The sequence below is a fragment of the Anarhichas minor genome, unplaced genomic scaffold (assembly GCF_050575085.1).
Source record: "Anarhichas minor isolate MPS153535 unplaced genomic scaffold, ASM5057508v1 ptg000026l, whole genome shotgun sequence".
Taxonomy (NCBI): Eukaryota; Metazoa; Chordata; class Actinopteri; order Perciformes; family Anarhichadidae; genus Anarhichas; species Anarhichas minor.
This window is the reverse complement of record NW_027466472.1, coordinates 14789445-14816626: the sequence shown is the minus strand read 5'-3', so window position 1 is coordinate 14816626 and position 27182 is coordinate 14789445. Positions and strand designations below refer to the sequence as shown.

Genomic DNA, 27182 nt, shown 5'->3' with positions numbered 1-27182 from the left:
TACTTCATTACTATACACCACTGAAAATAACCATACACAATCTACTTTGATTTTAGTTCCTTCTGATTTCATAACTCCAATATTATTGCATTTTGTGGTTTTAACACCTAGCTGTTGTTTTTAATGTTAAGTGTAAAATATTCAATGGGATAAGCATGATAAAGCAAGTGTGATGCTGCAAACAGCAAATGTATGAATTATTTCTGAATTAATGGCACCAAATTGGCAAAATGGTCATGAACATTTTGATCTAATTATTTCATTTTTTAGAACATTTGCATATTTCAGTTTCTTTTTTGTACACTTTTTTACATTAACACAGCACAACGTAAAATATTGCCTTGAAACCATAACCAAACCATTATAGATAAAAAGTAGCTATTGAGTAATAAAACTATATTCAAAACTCATTAAGAGAAGCCCAACGGCTGAGGTATCTTCACAGTCTCTGCGGTACTAACAGTAAGCCAATGAGAGGAACAAGCAGCGAGTGATGATGATGACATTGTGATAACAAAGTTTCATTCTGTGTTATTCTTGGATGTTTTAGTCTTTAAAGTCATCATGCACAGCCCTCTCTCAGAAGACTGCAGTGAGCTCAGCAGAAGACATTTGTCTTTTGGACAGTGTTGGGTTTGGTAAACTGCTGTATTTAAATCAGCATCTTGGCACTTCAGAGAAGCTTGACACTTGAACTTAACTTTTTATCAGTTTGGAATCGACTTTTCTGTTGACAGATGCATTGCAAAAATCCACTTGATTTGACTTTTGGCAGTACCTCAAAAACATATGTATATGGCAGATAACAGCTCGCTGGTTGGTGGTCAGTCTTTACGGCCGATCAACGACCAGGTCATTATTGTGCAGATCCTGGTGATGATTTTTCTTTGCATCAATTTGTTGCTTATTATGATGTTTTTTAAAAAGGAGTGCTTCTACAAAACTACACGCTACATCTTATTTGCTGTTACACTACTGTGTGATAGCTTCTTATTGTTCATGTCTAATATAATGCTCATCTTTAACTATTTTAAATTTACCATGCCCGTTTGGTTTTGCATCATTATCTCTGCTGTAGTAACTCTGTATTTTACAGTCACACCAGTTACTTTGACAGCAATGACCCTGGAGCGCTACGTGGCCATTTGCATGCCCCTGCAGCATGGAGAGCTGTGCTCCCAAAGCAGCACTGTGTACTGTATCCTCATCATTCACGCTCTCAGCTCCGTACCTTTTATTGTTGTTCTCTCCCTCTTCTTTGCATCAGCCTCACTTAGCTTTTACACACAATACAGAGTATGCGTATCGGAGATATTCATTTTGTACAGATGGCAGGATGATATTAGGGCAGGTGTGTATCAGTTTTACTTTGTGCTCATGTGTATTGCTATTGTATTCTGCTATGCTAAAATAATGAAAGTGGCCAAAGCTGCATCAGGAGAGCAAAGAAAGTCAACATGGAAAGGGCTCCGAACGGTAATTCTTCATGCTTTCCAGCTGCTGCTCTGTCTCATCCAGCTGTTGCTTCCATTCATAGAAACTGCTGTACTTCAGATTAGTTTTAAATTATTTATTTTTGTGAAGTACATTAACTACATCATTTTTATTCTTGCTCCAAGATGCCTGAGTCCCCTCATTTATGGCCTCAGAGATGAAACATTTGTTCATGCACTGAAAAGCTATATATATGACTTCTTTGGCATGTGTAAAAGAAATATTTGACAAATGTAGATTCAGAAAAAATGCATCAATTAAAAAAAGAAAATAAATTCTACTGAGCACGTTTGAAATTCACTTTTACATGTTTTTTTTTTTTTCATTGTTATAAGCGTAACTGTGACTGTGCTTTTCAAGCAACCATTTAAGCTCAACACTGTTTTTTTCTTGCATCATTTGAGCTGACTACATCTTCCTTTATGTTTATATGTTCTTGATTATTCGTTCTGTGCATGAAGTATAATTTATCTGCCATTGTTCATGTTGAATAATGAAAAATGTCATGTGTAGGGGTTTTGCCTTATCTCATTGGCCTAATTTTGATTATACAAATGTATGTTGATGCGTGTGAGTCTGTTCTTTGATAGCCGATGCTGCCTAAAGACGGTTAATACTTTGCTTGTGATATTGTTGCATTAAATTAACACGTGCAATGCAATTCTGCCAAAACTTCAGTTTGTTCTATTACCCAACTTAAAAAAATGAAAATTGAGTTAAGGAGGCTGAGAGCAGCAAACAGAGACAGCTTGCCTTTAAAATATAAGTATATATGAAGTCATTTTTCTGAAGATATATGAAGTCATATTATCAATTTATTCTTTAAATTAAGGCTTGTTAAGCTCTTTGGGTGAATGTTACGGGCTATAGTGTTAAGACATGTGATGAATCTGTAAAATAATGGGTTCCCTGAGTGCCCAATGTTGTCATGACAATAACGCCACTAAACTATTCCATGTTAAGTTTTTTTATTGTTCGTACTTTTAACTAATCCACATGAAACTAAATTAATTGATAAATAAAAATCGTTTTGCTGGATTATCTTCTGGCCTGTATAAAACGAAGATGAATCCATTGTTACTCAAAATGTGTTTCTACATTATTGCATCAGAGTGCACATGTTTCTGTTCACAACACAAGTTTGTATTACAGTGCTTATTAAAAATAGTTATAAAACATTTAACTTTTCAAATTGCTCTACTTTTGTCATGATCAGGCTTTGCCTTGTGTGTTCTGTGTGTGTTTTTCTGTAGCTCCTCACTCTACCTGTCAGCCACTCCCTCAGCACCAGTCGAACTCTATGGGGTCAGGTCAGTCTCAATAATTGCAAATGCAGAAAGACTCACAAATGCAAACAGAAAGATTCACAAATGCGCACAGAACAATTCACAAATATATTCGATTTACAAATGCACACAGAAGGATTTACGAATAAATTTGACTCAGAAATGCACGCAGAACGATTCACAAATACATTCCAATGCACACAAATAAATTACGAGTTATATAAATGTAAAAAAAAATCACAAATATATTTCACTAACAAGGACCACGCCAATAACAGTATGAGTTTCGAGAGGTTTATTACATAGTGGAAAGATTGTTAGATTTAAGAAGCGGAAGGGATCGAGGGATGAAATAGATATAGGGTAGGGGTAGAGGGATGATGGGATGTGGGGGAAGGGATGTGGGGGTCGAGGGATGAAGGGGTCGAGGGATGAAGGGGTCGAGGGATGAAGGGATGAAGGGGTCGAGGGATGAAGGGATGTCAGGAAGAAGAAACGAGGAGGGTTTGTAGAAAGGAGGTTAGGCGATCGATGGGGGAACGTTGATGTCCGGCAACTGGCGGGAACGGGGGGACTGGAGACTGTAGGGTGGGGGCCATCTCTTCGGAAGCTCTGGCGGAGCAGAGTCCCCTGTTGTTCCTGTAATCCTACGAGAGAGAGAGAGAGAGAGAGAGAGAAATCGGATGGCAAAAAGGGGGTTGGGGGGGAGGGATGTGAAGACGAGAGTCGAAGAGGGAGTGAACGAGTTCGTTGTGCTTAAATACTCTGTGCAGAGGAAATGAGCGGTGTTCTGGGCGTGGCCCTGTTCCTGAACTACGTTTATAAAACTACATTTCACTAACAAGGACCACGCCAATAACAGTATGAGTTTCGAGAGGTTTATTACATAGTGGAAAGATTGTTAGATTTAAGAAGCGGAAGGGATCGAGGGATGAAATAGATATAGGGTAGGGGTAGAGGGATGATGGGATGTGGGGGAAGGGATGTGGGGGTCGAGGGATGAAGGGGTCGAGGGATGAAGGGGTCGAGGGATGAAGGGATGAAGGGGTCGAGGGATGAAGGGATGTCAGGAAGAAGAAACGAGGAGGGTTTGTAGAAAGGAGGTTAGGCGATCGATGGGGGAACGTTGATGTCCGGCAACTGGCGGGAACGGGGGGACTGGAGACTGTAGGGTGGGGGCCATCTCTTCGGAAGCTCTGGCGGAGCAGAGTCCCCTGTTGTTCCTGTAATCCTACGAGAGAGAGAGAGAGAGAGAGAGAGAAATCGGATGGCAAAAAGGGGGTTGGGGGGGAGGGATGTGAAGACGAGAGTCGAAGAGGGAGTGAACGAGTTCGTTGTGCTTAAATACTCTGTGCAGAGGAAATGAGCGGTGTTCTGGGCGTGGCCCTGTTCCTGAACTACGTTTATAAAACTACATTTCACTAACAAGGACCACGCCAATAACAGTATGAGTTTCGAGAGGTTTATTACATAGTGGAAAGATTGTTAGATTCAAGAAGCGGAAGGGATCGAGGGTAGAAATAGATATAGAGTAGGGGGATGAAGGGGAGTAGGGTAGAGGGATGATGGGATGTGGGGGTAGGGAGGAAGGGATGTGGGGGTAGGGGTCGAGGTAGAGGGATGAAGGGGTCAAGGGATGAAGGGATGAAGGGGTCGAGGGATGAAGGGATGAAAGGGTCGAGGGATGAAGGGATGAAGGGGTCGAGGGATGAAGGGATGTAGGGTAGAGGGATGAAGGGATGTCAGGAAGAAGAAACGAGGAGGGTTTGTAGAAAGGAGCTTAGGCGATCGATGGGGGAACGTTGATGTCCGGCAACTGGCGGGAACGGGGGGACTGGAGACTGTAGGGTGGGGGCCATCTCTTCGGAAGCTCTGGCGGAGCAGAGTCCCCAAAAGATAGCTCCATAAAGACTGATGCCGATGGCCGTTTCTGGAGTCGTTCGGGTTGGTACGAATTTACCTGAGGTACGCGGGGAAAGACCGACGATCGCGTATCTTGAGGGTGTGGTTGGAAATTCCTTGACTTGAAGAGGTGGAGGCGGCGCCGAGTAAACTCGGGGGGTATTCTGGATCGGGCCAAGATATGGCGGAAGTGGTGGTGAGCCCGAGACTGCGACAGGGATCTTGCGGGGAATTCGACTGGCTGAAATCTGGGCTTAAGTAGTCACGGATGGGTTCGTACGGACTCGAGTACAAGTCTGGTCGGAAACGGTAGATGGTTGAAGTGGACCGTATTGGTTGGTCTTGCGGCATTTGAGGCGATAGACGACCGTGTCGGGAGGATGGATGTGATGTCGAACGCGGTGGCATGTCGGGACGGATGGAGCCAAAGGCGGTGAACTCGGAGCAGCGAAAGAAGCTGGCAAGAACGTGGACTTTAATGCTTTGTCCGTGAAGGGAGACGGATGACCTGAGCTGGGGGTGAGGATGCCACAGGTGAGGAGGTCCGAAGTGAGGGGCAGCCGTTTAGGCGCTATATTCCGAATGGATGGCAATGGTCTAAATGGACCGTTCATGCCCCAAAAGAATGGCTACTATGACTATGGAATGCATTTCGTAGATCGCGGAGGAAGGTGTGGGGGATGAGAATTCAAGCGGCCGAGGACCGATTGTCACTGTAGAAGCCGTCGAAGCTGATCGAGGGTGCTGCGTCTGTGAAAAGCTGGATGTCTTCCGGCTTAGTGATGTGTTCGTCGTGGAAGTTGGAGATGCTGAGAGGAACTGGTGTCAGTTTAGCTCGGTTTACGTGCTTCGTCAACTGTGACGTGGTCATGGAGGTTTGTAATGGCAGCGGGGACTAACGGGATGTGTGGCAAGGAGGATTTTGTTTAATCTATTGATTCTATTTATCTGGTGGAGAAAAGCCAAGTGTTTAGACTGTGCTGGGTTTGAAGAAGGCCATGGTTGAGCGTCTGGGCCTGCGACATAGTGGCTGGCTACGTAATTAAATACTCTTCCATGCCAGTGGGTGGCAGTAGGTAGCACGATAATGGCCGTGGTGATAAAGACAGTAGAATTAAGAGATGCACCGAGAGGTTGCGGTGACAAGACGTTTGTCCGGATTCAGGTAAGTAATTTTTCCGGCTGCTCTTGGACGGACACATGGCGAAGTAATACACGTCCTTCTGAAGGAACGGGAAAAAAAAGGTACCGGTAGTTGGGATCGGAGCGAGAGAAGTGAAAAAGATGCTGGGATGAAAGGATGCGTGTGCGTGGGTTGGAAGTGCAGATTAGGGAAAAGAGGCTGCAGGGTGAGATATCCCTGGTGCAGAGAGAGTAAGGAGGGGGTGCGATACGAACTGGCCCTCTAGAGGGGCTGGTGTGAGTGACCGGGCTTGTCTGGGCGTCGACGTAGCACCTAACGCTGGTGGCTCGGCAATCGAGGGAGGTGTAGTGCCGAGCGGCCGTGAGCAGTTTGAAGAGTTTGCTTTTCTGTCGGACTGGTGGAAATGGATATTGAGCTGGGTGAGTGCATACTTCAGTCGAGAGACTGTCCACTCTGAAATGCGGGATGTATGGGCCCGTCGGAGCATTGGCGTGGGGAAGAAGGGTCGCTGTGGTTTTGGCCGTTGCTCGAGCGGCTGAATCTCGAGGGGGTGGAAGAACGGCGTTGTGGAGGGACGATATCCCTCAGGGATCTCCTCCTGGGGTTGTTGGAAGGCGAAGGGCCGACGACTTCGGAATTGTCCGAGGATAGGGTTAGCTGTGGCTAAAAGTGAAACTGGTGGGGGGGGGGGGGGGGATAAGTCAGAGAATGCTGGAATTGTCTGCTGGCGGAGCTGTGGAAATGAGGCACGTTTAAGATGGGATGACAATGCTAATGGTAACAGTATGACAGTATGACATGGGACAACTTAAGGCAGGACGTGGTCGACTGCCCTTCTCTAACACGTCTAAATTGAGGCCAACAGCGGACTGAAGCAGCAGCCTAACTTACGCTAAAACACCATCTCCTACTGAATGCCATATATCTGACTCCCGCATGTAGTTTGACAGATATTTAATCTTGGCTCGTCTTGAAGAGGATCGATTCATAGCCTTGGTACCGGTCTCATTACCCTAATCGGGTACTTATTGGCCGTATTAAACTCAGATTAAAGATTCACGATCAGAGTATACGACCTGGCCCTCTGGAGGGACTGATGTAGATGGATGGGCTTGTTCCGTCGTGTGACGCGACATGACGTCATCGGCGCCCTTGACTGGCGCTGGGAACCGGAAGTGCTCTGGAGGCTCGGAGAGCGAGAGCGGCGCTGTGCTGTGCTACCGGGCCTGAAAAGTTTGGAAAGTTGCGCTTTGTAACGGACTGATGTAAAGGACTGTTGCGTTGGATGATTGCTTTCTTCGTTTGAGAGACTGTCCGCTCAGAGAAGTGGGATATATAGAGACTGTCACGGAGGGTCACGGTGGTTTCACCGGTCGTTCGAGCGCCTGGAACTCCGGCTGTCGGGAGAGCGGCGTGGGTGAAGAATTGAGAGGATTAGGGTCGAAAGATGGGATTCCGAATCGGGATCTCCCCCGGGCTGCTGGACGGCTTCGGAGTTGACGGAGGATGGTTATCGAGAGCTGCGGGGAATGAGGATGGCTAAATGCAGCCGAAGTTGCTAGCGACGAGCGTGGTGAGAAAACGAGGGAGCTTCGGGATATGGCTGGTCGTCCGGAAGGGTTGAGGAGAGCCTTTGTGAAACGTAAGCGGTTTTAAGATGTTGTCTGTCGTGCCTTGAGTTGAAGCGTATGAAAGCTGAGTCAGGGAGCGTCACTCGTCTGTCTTGCGTCGTATGAAAGCTTGAAGCTGAGTCGGAGAGCGTTTGTTCGTAGGGGAGCGTTTGCTCGTAGGGTTCGAGGTAGGAGCGTGGGGTAGGGATGGAACGTTGCTCGTCTGCTGAGTCAGAGAGCGTTGCTCGTCTGTCTTGAGTCATATGAAAGCTGAGTCAGAGGAGCGTTGCTCGTCTGTCTTGAATCGTATGAAAGCCGAGTCAGAGAGCGTTACTCGTCTGACTTGAATCGTATGAAAGCTGAGTCAGAGAGCGTTGCTCGTCTGGATGTGGGGTGGGGGTGTAGGGATGGAGCGTCTGCTGAGTTAGAGAGCGTCTGTCGTACGTCATGTGAAGACGAGAGTCGAAGAGGGAGTGAACGAGTTCGTTGTGCTTAAATACTCTGTGCAGAGGAAATGATCGGTGTTCTGAGTGTGGCCCCGTTCCTGAACTACGTTTACATTTCTGCATTTGTATGTATTTCTGTGTGGATTTTTTATATTTGTTCGTGGATTTGTATGTATTTGTTTGTGGATCCCACTGCATTTCTTTGTGGATCGCTACACATTTATTTGTGGGTTTTTTGAGACTCTCCTGACGTGGCTGGATTCGCAAATGCGTTTTTTTCAACATTCTAATTGTCAACCAATCACATGAGTGCAGCTCCCCCCTCCCCTCCCCACGAAGCTGCTGGCGTTAGAGTTGCGCAATTTGCGGAGGCGACAGGTCAGAAGTCGAGAAAGGGCAAGCTCAAATCGTGGCAGCGGCGTAGTGCGGTTCCTGCTCGGCTGCTTCTCCGAAACCCGTCTATAGAGGTCGTCCTTCGACATTGTCATGATACAACGTGAACATGGCAAGTTAATTATACTTCATACACTGATTTTATAGAGCCTTGTAGCAAATCTAGCAATAAATATGACATACTTGTTAAAAGGAGGTATGGAATAACAGTAATTCCTATGCCCCATATCCGTGTTTATTCTATTCTAGTTTTTTTACGATCCTTCACAAACAATGACTGAAATATACATTTGAATTTTAAAAGATAGAGAAAAACCCTTCACCAACATTCATCCACTCACACACCTCAATTGTCTTACCACTTTGCAAAACACAAGTACTGTACTATGTGATGCATTGCTCTGGATTAAACTACCCAACAGTACTGAAAATGAGTACAAATACAACAAACATATTAATGCACCAGTAAAATGTATTAAAAACACACTGACTCCATGAATGTTTTCCTGCAATTACCAAAGACCTTCTTTTGAAACACTGATTGAATTTAAACTAAATAATCATCCACCATAATACTTGGCAGAAAAGGTATATGAACCCCCAACAATTTCTCATATTGCATATAGTTTCTTTACGCCAAAATGCTTTATATCTGAACACTCAAATATATACAGATGTATATAATGATATGTGGTTACAGTGTTTTGGTTACAAAAGGAGCATATTAGACATGGAATCCCTTTTTACTGACAGCACCACCTGTTTACATAGTTTCTCCACAAACAAGCAACCAATTACAGTAAAAGTCCAAATCAATGTGAACTATCTTTATAAGATATGCTGTTGAACAGAGCAACAGGAAGTTTAAAAGGTCAAATATGCTACAAAGATAAGGGGTCTTAAGCAGAAAATGTTGTTATATTTGGAGATCATCAGATATAAACAGCTGAGTCATGTCTCTTGTTGAAGCTAGATCTTTTCAGGGGAGACCCAGACCGCTGGACTTTCGCTGCTGCAAACCTTCGGCAGCGAAGTCGCACCAAAAATGAACTGGATCCGGTTTACAATCAAAAAGTATTTAATAAACAAGAGAAGCTAGAACAGTTGCAAACTGAATTACTCTATCGATATCAATATTTCCCGTGGGGCAGAGTTCTCACAAGGCCTACCTAATAGGCCAGCCCAGCTGGTCAACTACACAGAGTGGTAACGGCGCGAACTCCAGCCAAAACCCTCTGGAACTAGCCTATATTTAAAAGTCTCTGTCCGAAAGTTTAAATGTCCAGTATCAGCCTCTGTGATTGGCCGAAATTCAATAGCCCCTCCTGGCTTCGGGCAGTTATCATCTCAGTGTTCCTCTGGTCCTGGTGGTCTCTGCAATGCCTGTCTCAAAATCCCTGTCTGTCCCTTGGCTATTCTTCACAGTTTAATACATTCAATGATTGTCTTTTATGGCTTAACACTTCTATGGTAAACATACTGTAAACATATTATACATTCCATAAGTAAATATATTGTGACTTAACATATTTTGACAGTCTTATTATTGTGACACTTCTATTTACCACTTGGGGTGTTATTAATCCTACTAATAATGTTTTTAATACTGAAATCCACCACACTCTCCTCGATATTGGTCGGACTTCTTCTGTTCTGGAGTTGCCCGGGATGAGGGCACAGCAGTAGTCTTATTCAGAGACAAGGTGAAACAGTAATAACTTGAACGCAACTCCAGTTCTATGAGTCAGTAGTATCCCATCATCACTCTATATTACAAAGTAAACACAGTTACTGTAGGTGTACATAATAGAAGCATGATACGGCCTTGCACATACAACACGTCCATCTAGTGTTAAGGTGTTGCAACAAGTGAAATATGACACTGAACTATCTCTATATATACAGTATGTATACAGTATTTATATAGGGTTAAGATTAAAAGGCAATATGAAGCTGAATAGTGCTTTTTTATTGAATTTCCGTGCTACTCATGGATTGTTCATAATGTTTAGGCTAACATAAAGGCTCTTGTGCATTATTTTTCTATAACTGCACAGCTTGTTGAAGATCATGCTTTATGTACAATATTATTTATCTGCCGATAATGCTGCCATCACACACGTTTTTCGTCTTTAGCAAACCTTTCACAGGCAAAGAAGATATTCTAAGACCCTTCTCGTTGTGAAGTGACAGCGGTCCGTAACCACATAGCCATAACATTAATTTATCACGGATCACGGGATACGGCAAAAATCAAGGACCCATCACACATATGTTGAATCAAATCAAAAATAATTTTATTTTTACTATTATGTGATCAGTGAAAAAAACGATGCAAACAATAGCATTATAAAAATATGTCTTTGTTACAACAAAACAAACAATAAACAACGTTGTGATCCGATGTTGGATAAGCCCCGCTGCCACAGAGTGTATACTGAAGATTGGATAATCATTACTCCATTATTGCTCGAAAAGCAGCTGGCATTCACTAATCAAATAAATAGTCTTAAATAAGGATTAATGCAACATTAATTAATGTAATGAATGCAAAAAGAAGAGAAACATAATAGGAAATACAAACATACGTTGTTTTCTTTTGCTGTTTTCAATATGTCTGTCTATTTGTCTTAGTCCTCTCGAAGATACGCCTCATGCACCTCATGGTCCTCGTTATTGTCTAGAAAGGCAGCATATTCTGCCATCCTTTGGATCTCTTCCACTTTAGTCTCGGCCAACTTCTTCTCTGCATCCGCTGACAGTTTCCTAGCTTCCCCCACCTGCGACTGGGCCACCTGAATGTTTGTCCTCACTGTGATGGACGCTTGCTCGGCTCCTGGAAACACACAAAGATTCAAACACGCAATTTGTTAAATTGCTGAGAAAGTTTGAGGGTTGAGGTAGCACCAGATTAAGTTCAAACATTACATGTGGAGCTTAATTAAGAAGGCACTCCAGTCCGCTTAATCCATTTCTTAATTCAAGCTCTGCTGCGTGACAGCATCTGATTTTCACTCACCTGAGGTGTGTGCTGCCTCGGCTGCCATTTTACACAAGTTGACAGCATTGATCCAGGTTGACTCAATACGTTTGCATTCATGTAGTCTGTCACTAGCCTGTTAGGAAAAAGAGATGAATGAATAAATGTCTTTTTTAGATTGTTTTTGCATATAGCAATAGCTGATTTAAATGTTTCAGATTTTAACAAAAAAAAGAGAGCTGGAGTACATATATGTGTTTTCAACAACACAAACTAACCTCTGCACGCTGGCCATTGATCACCTCCAGAAACGAATCCTTCTCTGCTGGGGTCAGTTTTCCCAATGAGGCTAAATAGCGTCTTTGGACAGCAATGCGTGTGTGCACAGCCTGTTTGCAAACAAAGGGAGGACAGGCAGTCAGGGACAGTACAGGGTCATTTTCAAAATGAAAGTCTGGATTTGTACATGTGTAAATCAACTGCAAAAACATAAAAACACTGTCTGAAGTTAATGTAATGTCTTAGAGGTATTTTTCTTACCATGAAATTATAGAAAGATGTACAGATTTAAATCATAAAACCCTCAGATTGACAATTGTAAGTTGTTGATAAAAGGTTTCACATAAGATGACAACCTACCTTTGAGTAGTCTGTCAGGGCATTTATTAGAGCCAAGGAGGTCTGGGAGAGGAAAGTACTTGAACTGTCTGTAACCACTGAGGCAGCTCTTCTGATCAGGGAGTCATGAGAGAGGTTTTCCAATTGCTACAAATGTGGGAAAATTCAATATATTAACTTTTGCATTCAATGTCGCCAAGTACATAATATGAAGAACAAAAACCAACTCTGTCTGAAGGAACACAAGATTTGTGCAGCTCCAGTACATTGGTCTGTGGTTGGACACTAACCCACCTGTGTAAAAGGGATAGCATAAAGCCCACGGCCAACACTTAAGGGCGCTTTGCTGATGTGCTCAGTATCTGTTCGTTCTCCCAACTTCTGAACTCCAGGCTTCCTGCTGCTGAAAAATGAGGCAGAATGTTATTAGTTTTGATCAATGGTATTTCAGTTTACAGTTTGGCAGTGTTGTGAGTTGTAATCTTGTAGTTTTAATTTGCTAAATCTACAGGCAATGTCTGAGTCAAGGCAACGACATTGCTTTTGATTCATAACCTACCTTATGAAACGGATGCAGGCTGCTCCTCTCCTGAGCCCATTCTTGTTGGTCCGCAGCAGTGATAGGTCTGTCGGATTTCGCAGTAGTCCTCCGGCAGCACGGCTGGCACACACTGAACACTGACCAACAGCTTGCATTTTGCAGATTAATTAGGTCTGCTGCACTTGAAGAATGTATTTGTGATCTATGTGAAATTAGATTTACTGTTTTCCGCAATTCCAACTAATCTTGTACACTTGCTTGTCTTTGTAAAATCAGAGAAATACTCTTGTTTGAAGCTTGCAATCCTTCTGTCTGCTCGACTATGACCAACTGTCGTGTCCTGCTGGTATTTGTAAGGCCCCAGCACCATTTCATTGCGTAAAAGGTATTGATCTGTTGACTACAAATGTACGTATTAGGCGTTATCTGAAAAACACCACAGGGACAGGAATTACGTGCAGGTCTCTCTCTCTCTCTCTCGTGTGTGTGTGTGAGTTTGTGGGTGTATATGAAAGAGGAATAATTGAAAATTAGGATTGAATATACCTTTCAGAGAAATGTAGACACAATTTCATCTGACCTTATTCTGAAAATTGGCTTTTTTGTCTGAAAGGTTTGGGTTAGAACTGGCTAATTATTAAGGGGTGTTAAAGTTTGGATCATTCATGAAATTAAAAGTGTCTCTGGTATATTGTACCAACTACATGTAATAAACACAAGGTGTTAAAAATCAAAAATCATAGGAAATGCTCCAAAAGGTCATGCTCCAAAAGGTCTGAGACAGGACTGGATTTAACAGGGTTTTCCCCTTAAATGCCATTAACTATGAACTGTGTAGCAAATTACTCAGTTACAAATGAATGTCACGCACACATTAAAAGGAGAGCTGTTATACCAATATTACTTGTGTTTCATATTATGTCATCTTGGCATATATATTATAAAAGTTGCATTTTGCTTTTCAAACATTTTCTCAGTTTCCACCATCGGACTCTTACTATGGTCAGGATTTCCAAAACACACACACACACACTAGAAAAGATACCAGCTTTGTAATAATAGTGTTTTGTCTGTTTCTTAATCATGTTACCATCATATTCTTCACTGTTACAATAATACAACTGACCAAATCATCAGAAGAGAATAATAATTCCTCTATGAGAAAGATCCTTCATCTCATCCAGCTGTAGTGCTCATTTACCCAACCAGTCCTTCTGGTTGGTTTCATATAAATGCATAAATGTTGAATTCTGATAAACTGCCTCAAGCGATCATTGGTTGGGTCTGAAGACTACAAGTTTGAAAATGAAAAATAAAATCTGGGGTTTTGGAGCTAGAAAGAAGTGATCTTACCAGACCTCTACAGGCCGCTCCTCATCTCTGCTTAAGGCTAGGGCTCAAGGCCACATTCGCTGCTACTAGCAGAACAGACCCAGATCTCCAACTGAGCTTTTGAGTTGCATTGTGGGTATTGTAGGCGCCAGGTTTTGACAAGGAAGTAAAATGTGTGGATTAACCACATTGTTGTGGATAACAGCATTTTCATACAAAAGAATATAGCGCAGTGCTAAGCCTATTTGGTAGAGTAGTCTCAAAACACATAAGCTAAGTTTCATCCCAAATGTAACGCAAACTTTGAACAAGTTTACAGGAACTCTGAGGACGGATTAGTCGCTGGTGTACCAGACCTGCATGTCTTTGAACAATGGGAAGTCAGTTGAAACTCATAGAAATTGGGACAACATGCAAAGTCCTTTCTATTAAAGTTAGGTAACTTCTTGCTATGAGGCCTATTTATTGTTTTATTTTAAATAACTTCAGTCTATTGTCACATAATCTTAAACAATATTTTTTTTCTGCCAAGCACAACATACATGTTATCCTCACACAGCGTATTAAGAGCATTTATATTGTGCCCTTGCTATACTTCCCTTCGTTAAACTATATTTCTCACTTCTCCATGTCATTTAATATTTTCCTAAAAAGTTTGCTGCCAAACGTTTGGCAATAGCATTTATTCTGTCTGATAGCCTGCAAATATGTTATCTGCTGGGTTGGAGTCCGCTGGGGTTCAGAGGAACAAAGTTGTTTTTGGACACAGATATTGGGCCAATCACCTGCAGCCCTGATTGCTGATGCAGAACCTGCGTAAAGAGCTGACGAGCGCCACTGAGCTGCTCTCAACAGAGTTTGCCAAACAAATGAAAGCTTCTGTTTGCACAATTAGATTCAGGAGCTTTACGTTAATAATCAACCAGTCTGTTAATTACTAAGCAGGGGATACGAGATGTGCGCTCTGGAGATGTCGCACAGTATCTCACCTATAGTGCTGCTCATTGTGTGTCATTCACACTACAGAGACATCTCTTTCTGGGTTTCATCATCTTCTTTAAAACAATACTGACGTTGTACCTGCAGGTTAGCCTACTTCTCTTCTGTGATTACTGACGTCAGTAACGTGTATGTGTGTGACACTGGAACACTGTCAAAAAAGATAAGGCGGATGTATGATACATTCTGTGAAATTGGAGTCAGGTTATTTCTGGTCAAGTTTTGAAATACAAAGCCACCAAGTGTTATCAGTACTGATCTTTGTATCGACTGTCAACAACATACAACCCCCACTCTCTCTCTCTCTCTCTCTGTTCACATATGTTCAGCCAAATAAAATGTAACTGCCAAGTGCAACGTCCATGAACCCTGACTCAAACCATGAACTTACCTGATAGCAACATACGTTGATTATGTCTGACATTTATCTTAACTTTAACTAATGTTGTTGAGTTCAAAATATTAACTTTACTCATGCTGACAGCGGAGTCTTTATTGTCTCCCAAGACCAGTTTCACAAAGATACACGTTTACTGTGGGTCAGATGGCAAACTTTTTATGCTTAAAATAAGTCTGTCTTTATTTTTGTGGCTGTCAGTTGTTGAGGAAATTATTTTACTTAACTAAAAGTAGTTATACCACAGTGTAATAGTGAAATATTCTGTTACAAGTAAAATTCCTGCATTCAAAATGTAACTGATGTAATACAAACCTATTCATATCAAAATATCCTAACAGTACAAAAGTAAAAGCAGTCATTTTGCAGAATGACCAATTGTATTATGATAATTGCTGCATTAATGTGCACTTCAATGCTGCAGGTCGTAAAGGTGGGGCTAATTTGAACTACTTAATATGCTAGAAAAATATAGCTAAATACATTTTTTGATGATATTTTGTACTACTGATCTAAATCTGCAAAGTAACTTGTTGATAAGTATAAAGTATCATGAAAATTGTGCTTAAGAGAAGCACTTGAGTAGATGTCATTAGTTACTTTCCACCACTGGTTTGACTGGCATTAGAACAAGGACAGGCCTACCGCTACAAAACAGTCTCAAATATCTTTGTGGTGCTTTCTCAAGAGTCAGCTGTGAACTTTACAGCACCCATTATCAACATATACTGGGCATCTCAACACCACTCACAGTTCTTGATTCAGGCCAAAGAATGTCTTTTGGTTGTCCTGCAGTCATTGACTTCCCTTGACTGACAGCCATGTATGCAGCTCACAAACTCAGTCTCACAGTCCACCGTCACACTAAAAGTGAGGGACACTGCCAAAACACTTTGCTCAATAGTTCACAAACTGCATTGTACAAGACACAGCTGGAACAACTGACCCAGTGCACTTGAAAGTGTCCACTCAGCAGAATCACCCAGTGTCAACAATCAATACGAGAGATCCCTCCTCCAGCTGGAAAAGGCTCAATTTCGTGAAACTGCTCTGTATCAGCAATTTTGTTTTTTTAAACACTTCACGGGACATTTTGCAGCTACCAGTGTGGTTTTCCAGTCGGTCCAGTAGTTATATGTACCTCCCAAAAAACTATGACCTCTTCAGTGCCAATCAGTTTCACACAACTTCACCAGCTGAAAGTCTTCTGCACAGTGTCCACACATTTAAGCGTGATGGGTCGCGAGTGTTTGCGCGACCAAACTGTCACTCTCACTGGGACACTTGAATACAACAGAGCCATCGTTAGTGTGATTAATTACACCTGCGCCTCTCCCACTAGGACAAGTCAAAATGTCTGCTGTGAAAAAGGCCTATCGTGGTTGTAAATTTGGAATAAATGGAGAAAGATCCCGGGTTGCCAGTGTCAGCAATGAGTCACCTTGAAGCCGTGGTTCCAAATACGAACTGGTGTTTGTCTGATTTTAAAAGAGTACGCATGGGATTAGATGTCAGCTGAAGAATAAGAATTAAAAAAGGGGCTTTGCTTTTATACAGGCCCCTTTAATCAAAACAGGTTATTTTGATATCATACATTGTGAACTTGTCTGCTGAACTGCTTCCATACTGCAACAGGATCCCATATCCCCACTGAAATCTTCATCAATGAGAAACGTCATGCTGCATGACGATAGCACGTAAATAATGTGTCTCTGGAGGAATTGGGCCAAACACTTGAGATAAGAGGCAGAACATCCCAAAGATGTTGTACATTTAAGCTGTATGATAAGAAGTACAGCAATCCAAAGCTTTTCTTCTGACTGATGAAGACATTCTTAGGTGAGTGTAAGGCTCTTTTATTCTGAAGGTTGAATGTGTACTAAGTCAAAGTGCAAATAGTAGAAAAAGACAAAATAGTATGTTTTGTTGTTTTGTGAGGGTTCTTTCTCAATTATCAAGCATTTGTGTTGCTCTTTTATGTTATTAGCTCAATTGTATGCTTATTCTAATCCTAATTAAATTATCAAAAAAATACCTGTATATTTTAGGATGTATTTTAGTGGGTGTCTTGACGTTAAACTTATTTCTCTTTAACAGGTTGGCTCTAGTGCCCAGTTGAAAAATGCATAATTTGACTGAATTTCCAGGGAATGCAACTACCTACAACAGCCTGTCTGTGATCATCAAGGTGTGTGTGGTTATCCCTGTCTTCTGCATCTTCCTCTACTGCATTGCTGTCATGTTGCACATCTTTGCATCTCACAGGCAGTACCTGGACTCCACCCGTTACATCCTGTTTGCCTACATGCTGACTAATGACACTCTCCAGCTCTTGTCCTCTGTGCTGCTCTTCCTGTTTGTCATGGGCCAGGTGAAATTGTCTATTGCCTACTGTATTCCTCTGCTAGTCCTTTCTACTGCCACGTTCCAGAACACACCTTTAATCCTGGCCACCATGTGTCTGGAGCGCTATGTTGCCATCTTCTATCCGCTGCAGCGCCCGGCCGCCTGGCGCTCAGACCGTATCTGGGTAATTATTCTGTCCCTGTGGCTCATCAGCTGTATCTACCCTATTGTTAAGTACTCCATCGTTGCGAGAGATTCTGCTGCAGTGGATATCCTCTCCACCTCTGTGCTTTGCAAATCTGCCATTGTCACAACATCTCCAGTCCAGGCTTTGTTCCAACTTGGTATATATATTCTCTTTTTTGTAGTCGTGGCTGTTGTCATCCTCTTTACATACGTTAGAATCCTGCTGGAAACAAGGAAGCTGAGACAGGACAAAGTGTCTTTGAGCAAAGCCATGCACACGGTGCTGCTACACGGCTTTCAGCTGCTGCTGTGCATTTTGTCCTTCACTCACCCCATCACTGAAATGTTCTTAGTGTTGCATACCAACTGGCTACCAGAGGACATTGCCTTTTTTAATTATTTCTGTTTCATCCTCACTCCACGCTTTCTCAGTCCGCTCATCTACGGCTTTAGAGATCAGAATCTCAGGGGCAGCATCACGAAGACAATTCTCTGCTGCTCAAACAAAGTCAAACCCGGCGAGAGAGGCAAGCTTCAGGACAACCTGTCTGCTTCTTTGACTGGCTGATGTAGTTTTGACAGAGCTCTCAAACCTAATGCACAAATGTCAAAAGATGTATTTGGGATTTTTAAACAATTTTTCTGCATGTCTTGTAAAGTTTTAAAAAGCACTGTGTACTGTTTCCTCAAAAAAGGCCTTAGAAAGTATTGAAAAGTCTTACATTTATTAACAAAAGTAGCAATTAACGATATTTTTTATTAGTTGCTGCATTTATTGGTAGTTTATTTGAACGAAGTGGGAAAAGTGGGATTAATTTGACAATGTATTTAACATGCAGGAAGCCGTTAAATCATTTTATGTAGAGGTTCAGTCAGCACCATCAGACCTGCAGGAAATGCTGTCACTATTGCTGTTAAACATAAACCAGGCAATGATCATATTTCTGTGCCAGCAGCATCAATAAAGATTACTAAATTCAGTGAGTGAATTCAAGGTACTTTACATAATGTCAAACAGCTGCTGCTGGGATCAATGTGTTTTTCCCTGGTGCAAAACTGCTGTTTGAATTCATAAACACCATTTTTGATGCTGATAAAATTTGTCAAAATTGTGTTACAAGTCTCCTGTTTTCTGTAAGTATACGTATGAGTGGTGATGATATATATGGTGCAGGCTTATCACCAAGTCAATTATACAATGATATGAGAAAATTGTGAGTTTGTGTGGTTACCTTTAAATCCATTATATACTTTATTGTTTTGTTACTGAATAGCGCATCACATTATATATAATATTCATAAACACTGAACAGCAATCATTTACAGTTTGTTCTCTAATGTTTTTAAAGATTCTCCACAACAATGAAGTCACTCAAAAGGTCTTCACTGTGCAGCTCTAAAATATCAGTTTGGTTGTTGTACAAAGCATTCACCTCACCTGCAGGTGTCGCACTGACTCCATACTCAATACCTAATGCATATAACCTTTTCTTTTTTTTTTAGCAAATTACTTACCCTAATCAATCACTTTAAACAGATAAAAATAGATTGAATGAGATTGGTGCATAAATTATACCCTGGTTAAACCATTTGCATGAAACAATTGCGCTCAAACTGCATGTGAAGCGCGTTTAATCTGAAACAGCCCCCACAAACTGCCGCTGGACCCTAACTCCAGGAAGTTTTATGTATTCCTGTTATTAATAGTGCAAATAAACCTGCTTGCTGTAATGAGAAACGAATTGTCCTGACTGAATACAGCCCGCAGGCCAGTCCCATAAACAGATGGAGAAAGCTGATCTCAGGGCAGATGAGGGAGATCCCCGTGTGGACTTTAGAGGCACGTTTGTAAATCCTGAAGATCCTCAGTTCAGGGCAGTGAGAGAGGAGCTTACCCGCAGAAGCTGCTGCAGGAGAGAGGGAATGCATTTATTATCTGCAGATAATCTGGAGATGATGTATCCCACACGCGTTTACCTCAGTTGGAGTCTCCTGGCTGTAGCTGTGATCCCCGTGTCTTTAGGTGAAATGTATACGTCGCTGCTGAACGTCAAGCAGGCGATCGGTGTTGAACGGAAGCTGATCGATTACTTGAGAACTTACATTGACCACGAGTCAGAGCGACTGGAGGACATCAAGCGGTGAGTGACATGCAAGAGGACACATGTTAAACTATTCATTGAGTTCCTCGGGGTTTTGTTGGTCCACAACTCTGAGAAACATCACCGCACATCTGAACTGTCTGTGGCGAGTTAAAGGACTAATTCACAGCATTTTTTACTTACTGTAAAGATACTAGACTGTGACAAACCCTGTAACCCCTCCACAGACAGTGAGTAATAATGGGACATGCGTTTGGGAATGAGGGTGAGAGCACATGTGGAGATTTATGGTCACATAGACCCACAGCTGGGAATCCTGCATTTAAATTAACCTCATTTGGATGAAATTATACAAAAATGACACAAGTCCAACCAAAGAAAATCAAGTCACCTGATGACATCGGTTCTTGTCTGATTTACAGCTCGTGAGATTTGACTTAAACTTGTCTAAACTTGTGGAAATAACACAGTTTAATTAAGTTCTGTTTTCGGATGTTTCTTTACAAGAAGAGTGTTTAATCAGCTGCAGTTTCTTTCCAGTCAGAAACCTTCATTATTAAAGACTTATCCAGTCACTTCCCACCAATTTTATAATTTAATTTCCTGGAGGAGCCCCTTTGACCATAAAAACATTTGCTTAATTGTGGTGGCTGTTTTGTGATGTGAGGTTGGAAAATGGGTCATGCATCAGCTTTATTCATCAGTTTTAACAATATGTGATGATGATGTTGATGATGATGTTGATGATGATGATAGTGGTAAATGTTGCAGATCTTTCCGTCCAGAAAGTCAAAGAATCTAAGTTATCTTATGGCACAATGTTACTATATAAACAACCTTCTTAATCGTGCCCAATGATCCTCATACTGAGTTATACATTTTGTATGGTAAATATATCTTTTTGTATGATGTCAACATTTTGGTATCATAGCTGTTAGTATTGATTAATGTTTATTTCCAGTGTGTTGTTGATGTAAAGTACCACCTTTAATCAATCTGTTGTTACTATTTCTGCCCTGTAAGGTGGACATTGGTCTTTTTTTTTTTTTCAACCAATATACCCGACTAAATAAATCTTGCTGTGCCAAAGAGAGCATTCTCTTTTCTATTTTTCAAAAGCACTGTAAGGTTCCCACGTCTCACTTGCTGCATGCAAAACTGTCTGAGCGCTTGGTCTCCTCTTTCTTTTTGTAACTGCAGTCTACAATTTTCCCCACAGCTTTTATGCCAAAGTGTCAGACCTGCACACTGAACTTTACCAAGGCCGGGCAACCGCGATGGCAAACCCGCTGGTGGCATTCAGCCTGATCAAGAGGCTGCATTCAGAGTGGCTGAATGTAGTCCACAGCAATGAAGCCCTGGAGAACACACAAGGTTGGCTCACCGCGTTCTTTACAGACACATCTGGTGGTGATAACTGACGCCCCCCTCCTCTTCTCTGCTGTCACCACCCCAGCCCCCCAGCTCACCTTTTGGCACTCTGCTGTCCAGCCCTCAGGTCCAGTTACAAGGAGGAAGAGGGCGATCTGCCCAAACTGGAAGACCTCCAGGGGGCTGCCAAGGGCCTGATGAGGCTGCAGGATGTGTATGCTCTCCAGGTTGCGAGCCTCGTAAGGGGTCGTTTCCAGAGAGTCACTAATGGCGAGCCTATTGATGTCTACCTGCCCGCAGTGTCTGTCGCGCTGTCTGGTGATGACTGCTTTCTGGTTGGAAAGGTACACAATCCATTATTTTCCTTTATTTTTTCCTCTCGTTGTTTTAACAGTTATTGAAATGTAACCATGTTAGAAGTTTAAAGGGGAAATCACTCTTTGGGGAAACTACTAACAACTCTTTTCAGGGTTCACAGCCCAAACATGTTGGGAACCACAGGTTTGTTCTTCAGCAATGTATTAGATTCAAAGATTTCAAAAATCGTATTCTGCAAAGTAACTATCTATAGCTTGCAATGGAGTAAATGTATAAAGTAATATGAAATAAAAATATAAGGCACAATACCTCAAATTGTACATTTCTCAAGGATATGTACTGTGCTACTCCCCACCAACTGTTTGTTCTTCTCATCTGTATTCCCTAAAATTCAGCAAAGAAATGTGATGAGAGTGTTGAAAGAAGTCTGTCATCCTTCGTGGTCTCTTTTCAGAGTAAAATAAGCTGCGAGTGCACGAGTAATGAAAGGGAGAGATATTTGAAAGATGTTGCTGTGAAAGTGTACCCCCCCCCCCCCCCCCCCCCTTCATTAACATCCCATTCCAAAGGTCTGCAAAATAATTTTATTCCAAACCTGTCAGTCACTGTGAGATGGGAATCCAGTCAGCCTGAAAACAAGTGGACTTCTTCCCATTGCGTGCCTGGGAATCCGTTTCATGTGAAGATGAAAATACTATTATACAAGTAAGAAAGGGGAAAAAAAGGTTTCCCTGCAATGAATTCCACTGTTTATGTACAGTGGTGATGTGTAAGGGCAGGGCACTGTGTGGGAGAGAAATCCTGATGGAAAAGACATTATCTCACGCAGCAGAGGTCTTTGGAGCAAAGAGCATGAGCTTGCCTTCACTTGTACTGAGGCTGAGATTATCTGACACCATCATACAGAGATGCTTAGTTTTAGGGTGTCGTCAGCAAAAGAACTGCCTGCACATGCTTTTATATAAACTGATCCTCAAAACCGGTAGGGTTTGTTAACAGATGTTTGTAGCTTGTCCATTTTATTTGGAGGCATTTTAAAGCAGGAGAACTACTGATGCTTCCCTCAGGCTATTCTGAGATCTGCAGAATATAAGAATTCATTGGTTCTTTAGAGACTAACTGTTCTCAAATTATGGGGCGCAATGTTGTGAACTGAGTGTGTGGTAGCGGAGATAAGTCGTTGTGTGTGTGATTAGTTGAGTGTGCTTTTGGGGGGTTAAATGGTACACTGGAATTTTTGTTTGTGTGCTATCTAGATGGGTTGTGGATACAATCTGGGGAGCCTCGTGTCACTCAGTTTTTATTTGGGTGCTGTCAGGCCGGTAGTCAGCACCTACTTAATCAAGTTAAGTCAGCTACAAAAGCAACTTGAGTCCAGCTAAAGAGATATACTGTGGCCAGTGTTCATGACCTTCTTACTTTAAAAATAATCCTGACGGTGTTATTTGATCAGTAGACATGTAGATCTATCCACAATGTACTAGCTTGAGAGGTCAGACACGTGTAATCTCTTAGATTCACATCCAGTCAATGAATCAGGTTGAGAACATAGAATATATTATTTTATAAAGTCTAAGGACACTAAAGCTGCAACAATTAGTCGGTTAATCGACTAGTCGATCAAAAGAAAATTAATAGCAAACTATTTTGATAATAAATTCATAATTTCATTCATTTTTTAAAGCAAACATGTCAAAATATTTGGTGATTCCAACTTCTCTGCTTTTCTTTGTCTTACATAGTAATCAAAACATATTTGGCTTTGGTCCGTTGGACAGAAGATTTGGAATAAATGGAGAAAGATCCCGGGTTACCAGTGTCAGCAATGAGTCACCTTGAAGCTGTGGTTCCGTATACGAACTGGTGTTTGTCTGATTTTAAAAGAGTACGCATGGGATTAGATGTCAGCTGAAGAATAAGAATTAAAAAGGGGCTTTGCTTTTATACAGGCCCCTTTAATCAAAACAGGTTATTTTGATATCATACATTGTGAACTTGTCTGCTGAACTGCTTCCATACTGCAACAGGATCCCATATCCCCACTGAAATCTTCATCAATGAGAAACGTCATGCTGCATGACGATAGCACGTAAATAATGTGTCTCTGGAGGAATTGGGCCAAACACTTGAGATAAGAGGCAGAACATCCCAAAGATGTTGTACATTTAAGCTGTATGATAAGAAGTACAGCAATCCAAAGCTTTTCTTCTGACTGATGAAGACATTCTTAGGTGAGTGTAAGGCTCTTTTATTCTGAAGGTTGAATGTGTACTAAGTCAAAGTGCAAATATAGAAAAAGACAAAATAGTATGTTTTGTTGTTTTGTGAGGGTTCTTTCTCAATTATCAAGCATTTGTGTTGCTCTTTTATGTTATTAGCTCAATTGTATGCTTATTCTAATCCTAATTAAATTATCAAAAAAATACCTGTATATTTTAGGATGTATTTTAGTGGGTGTCTTGACGTTAAACTTATTTCTCTTTAACAGGTTGGCTCTAGTGCCCAGTTGAAAAATGCATAATTTGACTGAATTTCCAGGCAATGCAACTACCTACAACAGCCTGTCTGTGATCATCAAGGTGTGTGCTGTTATCCCTGTCTTCTGCATCTTCCTCTACTGCATTGCTGTCATGTTGCACATCTTTGCATCTCACAGGCAGTACCTGGACTCCACCCGTTACATCCTGTTTGCCTACATGCTGACTAATGACACTCTCCAGCTCTTGTCCTCTGTGCTGCTCTTCCTGTTTGTCATTGGCGAGGTGAAATTGTCTATTGCCTACTGTATTCCTCTGCTAGTCCTTTCTACTGCCACGTTCCAGAACACACCTTTAATCCTGGCCACCATGTGTCTGGAGCGCTATGTTGCCATCTTCTATCCGCTGCAGCGCCCGGCCGCCTGGCGCTCAGACCGTATCTGGGTAATTATTCTGTCCCTGTGGCTCATCAGCTGTATCTACCCTATTGTTAAGTACTCCATCGTTGCGAGGGATTCTGCTGCAGTGGATATCCTCTCCACCTCTGTGCTTTGCAAACCTACCATTGTCACAACATCTCCAGTCGAGGCTTTGTTCCAATTTGGTATATATATTCTCTTTTTTGCAGTCGTGGCTGTTGTCATCCTCTTTACATACGTTAGAATCCTGCTGGAAACAAGGAAGCTGAGACAGGACAAAGTGTCTGTGAGCAAAGCCATGCACACGGTGCTGCTACACGGATTTCAGCTGCTGCTGTGCATTTTGTCCTTCACTCACCCCATCACTGAAACTTTCTTAGTGTTGCATACCAACTGGCTACCAACGGACATTTCCTTTTTTAATTATTACTGTTTCATCCTCACTCCACGCTTTCTCAGTCCGCTCATCTACGGCTTTAGAGATCAGAATCTCAGGGGCAGCATCACGAAGACAATTCTCTGCTGCTCAAACAAAGTCAAACCCGGCGAGAGAGGCAAGCTTCAGGACAACCTGTCTGCTTCTTGAACTGGCTGATGTAGTTTTGACAGAGCTCTCAAACCTAATGCACAAATGTCAAAAGATGTATTTGGGATTTTTAAACAATTTTTCTGCATGTCTTGTAAAGTTTTAAAAAGCACTGTGTACTGTTTCCTCAAAAAAGGCCTTAGAAAGTATTGAAAAGTCTTACATTTATTAACAAAAGTAGCAATTAACGATATTTTTTATTGGTTGCTGCAGTCAGCAATATTAGTTATGTATTGCTGTGGGAAAAGTGGGATTAATTTGACAATGTATTTAGCATGCAGGAAGCCGTTAAATCATTTTATGTAGAGGTTCAGTCAGCACCATCAGACCTGCAGGAAATGCTGTCACTATTGCTGTTAAACATAAACCAGGCAGTGATCATATTTCTGTGCCAGCAGCATCAATAAAGATTACTAAATTCAGTGAGTGAATTCAAGGTACTTTACATAATGTCAAACAGCTGCTGCTGGGATCAATGTGTTTTTCCCTGGTGCAAAACTGCTGTTTGAATTCATAAACACCATTTTTGATGCTGATAAAATTTGTCAAAATTGTGTTACAAGTCTCCTGTTTTCTGTAAGTATACGTATGAGTGGTGATGTTATATATGGTGCAGGCTTATCACCAAGTCAATTATACAATGATATGAGAAAATTGTGAGTTTGTGTGGTTACCTTTAAATCCATTATATACTTTATTGTTTTGTTACTGAATAGCGCATCACATTATATATAATATTCATAAACACTGAACAGCAATCATTTACAGTTTGTTCTCTCTAATGTTTTTAAAGATTCTCCACAACAATGAAGTCACTCAAAAGGTATTTACTGTGCAGCTCTAAAATATCAGTTTGGTTGTTGTACAAAGCATTCACCTCACCTGCAGGTGTCGCACTGACTCCATACTCAATACCTAATGCATATAACCTTTTCTTTTTTTTTTAGCAAATGACTTACCCTAATCAATCACTTTAAACAGATAAAAATAAATTGAATGAGATTGGTGCATAAATTATACCCTGGTTAAACCATTTGCATGAAACAATTGCGCTCAAACTGCATGTGAAGCGCGTTTAATCTGAAACAGCCCCCACAAACTGCCGCTGGACCCTAACTCCAGGAAGTTTTATGTATTCCTGTTATTAATAGTGCAAATAAACCTGCTTGCTGTAATGAGAAACGAATTGTCCTGACTGAATACAGCCCGCAGGCCAGTCCCATAAACAGATGGAGAAAGCTGATCTCAGGGCAGATGAGGGAGATCCCCGTGTGGACTTTAGAGGCACGTTTGTAAATCCTGAAGATCCTCAGTTCAGGGCAGTGAGAGAGGAGCTTACCCGCAGAAGCTGCTGCAGGAGAGAGGGAATGCATTTATTATCTGCAGATAATCTGGAGATGATGTATCCCACACGCGTTTACCTCAGTTGGAGTCTCCTGGCTGTAGCTGTGATCCCCGTGTCTTTAGGTGAAATGTATACGTCGCTGCTGAACGTCAAGCAGGCGATCGGTGTTGAACGGAAGCTGATCGATTACTTGAGAACTTACATTGACCACGAGTCAGAGCGACTGGAGGACATCAAGCGGTGAGTGACATGCAAGAGGACACATGTTAAACTATTCATTGAGTTCCTCGGGGTTTTGTTGGTCCACAACTCTGAGAAACATCACCGCACATCTGAACTGTCTGTGGCGAGTTAAAGGACTAATTCACAGCATTTTTTACTTACTGTAAAGATACTAGACTGTGACAAACCCTGTAACCCCTCCACAGACAGTGAGTAATAATGGGACATGCGTTTGGGAATGAGGGTGAGAGCACATGTGGAGATTTATGGTCACATAGACCCACAGCTGGGAATCCTGCATTTAAATTAACCTCATTTGGATGAAATTATACAAAAATGACACAAGTCCAACCAAAGAAAATCAAGTCACCTGATGACATCGGTTCTTGTCTGATTTACAGCTCGTGAGATTTGACTTAAACTTGTCTAAACTTGTGGAAATAACACAGTTTAATTAAGTTCTGTTTTCGGATGTTTCTTTACAAGAAGAGTGTTTAATCAGCTGCAGTTTCTTTCCAGTCAGAAACCTTCATTATTAAAGACTTATCCAGTCACTTCCCACCAATTTTATAATTTAATTTCCTGGAGGAGCCCCTTTGACCATAAAAACATTTGCTTAATTGTGGTGGCTGTTTTGTGATGTGAGGTTGGAAAATGGGTCATGCATC

General features: G+C 41.8%; 4 protein-coding genes across 5 annotated transcripts; 3 read left to right on the top strand and 1 right to left on the bottom strand.

Annotated features, from left to right (window-relative positions):
• The first annotated feature begins 795 nt into the window (after window positions 1-795).
• On the top strand, window positions 796-2155 carry LOC142959472 (odorant receptor 131-2-like). The gene has a single exon (XM_076100751.1). The coding sequence runs from the start codon at window positions 796-798 to the stop codon at window positions 1720-1722; it is 927 nt and encodes a 308-aa protein (XP_075956866.1). The 3' UTR covers window positions 1723-2155.
• Window positions 2156-10905: 8750 nt separating this feature from the next.
• LOC142959520 (diablo IAP-binding mitochondrial protein-like) lies at window positions 10906-12569 on the bottom strand. 2 transcript variants are annotated; one of them, XM_076100829.1, is made up of 6 exons: window positions 12433-12569; window positions 12168-12276; window positions 11895-12020; window positions 11534-11644; window positions 11295-11391; window positions 10906-11111 (listed from the first exon to the last, which is right to left on the bottom strand). In XM_076100829.1, exons 1-6 carry the CDS (start codon window positions 12567-12569, stop codon window positions 10906-10908), a joined length of 786 nt encoding a protein of 261 aa, XP_075956944.1. The 2 variants fall into 2 exon arrangements, with proteins under 2 accessions (XP_075956944.1, XP_075956945.1); XM_076100830.1 differs by having other exon boundaries at window positions 12168-12273.
• Window positions 12570-16887: 4318 nt separating this feature from the next.
• LOC142959418 (odorant receptor 131-2-like) lies at window positions 16888-18242 on the top strand. Its single transcript, XM_076100678.1, has 2 exons — window positions 16888-16987; window positions 17251-18242. The coding sequence occupies exon 2, from the start codon at window positions 17265-17267 to the stop codon at window positions 18240-18242; it is 978 nt and encodes a 325-aa protein (XP_075956793.1). The 5' UTR covers window positions 16888-16987; window positions 17251-17264.
• A 5360-nt stretch (window positions 18243-23602) lies between these two features.
• On the top strand, window positions 23603-24947 carry LOC142959051 (odorant receptor 131-2-like). Its single transcript, XM_076100197.1, has 2 exons — window positions 23603-23702; window positions 23965-24947. Exon 2 carries the CDS (start codon window positions 23979-23981, stop codon window positions 24945-24947), a length of 969 nt encoding a protein of 322 aa, XP_075956312.1. The 5' UTR covers window positions 23603-23702; window positions 23965-23978.
• Window positions 24948-27182: the final 2235 nt, after the last annotated feature.

Bases quoted from the DNA above. Each gene is read 5' to 3' on its own strand.
- LOC142959472 (XM_076100751.1), top strand. From the start codon at position 796: ATGGCAGATAACAGCTCGCTGGTTGGTGGTCAGTCTTTACGGCCGATC.
- LOC142959520 (XM_076100829.1), bottom strand. From the start codon at position 12,569: ATGCAAGCTGTTGGTCAGTGTTCAGTGTGTGCCAGCCGTGCTGCCGGA. The intron at 12,277-12,432 runs GTAGGTTATGAA...CTCATTTTTCAG, and splicing joins GCCTGCATCCGTTTCATAAG to CAGCAGGAAGCCTGGAGTTC. The intron at 12,021-12,167 runs GTGGGTTAGTGT...CCACATTTGTAG, and splicing joins ATGCTATCCCTTTTACACAG to CAATTGGAAAACCTCTCTCA.
- LOC142959418 (XM_076100678.1), top strand. From the start codon at position 17,265: ATGCATAATTTGACTGAATTTCCAGGGAATGCAACTACCTACAACAGC.
- LOC142959051 (XM_076100197.1), top strand. From the start codon at position 23,979: ATGCATAATTTGACTGAATTTCCAGGCAATGCAACTACCTACAACAGC.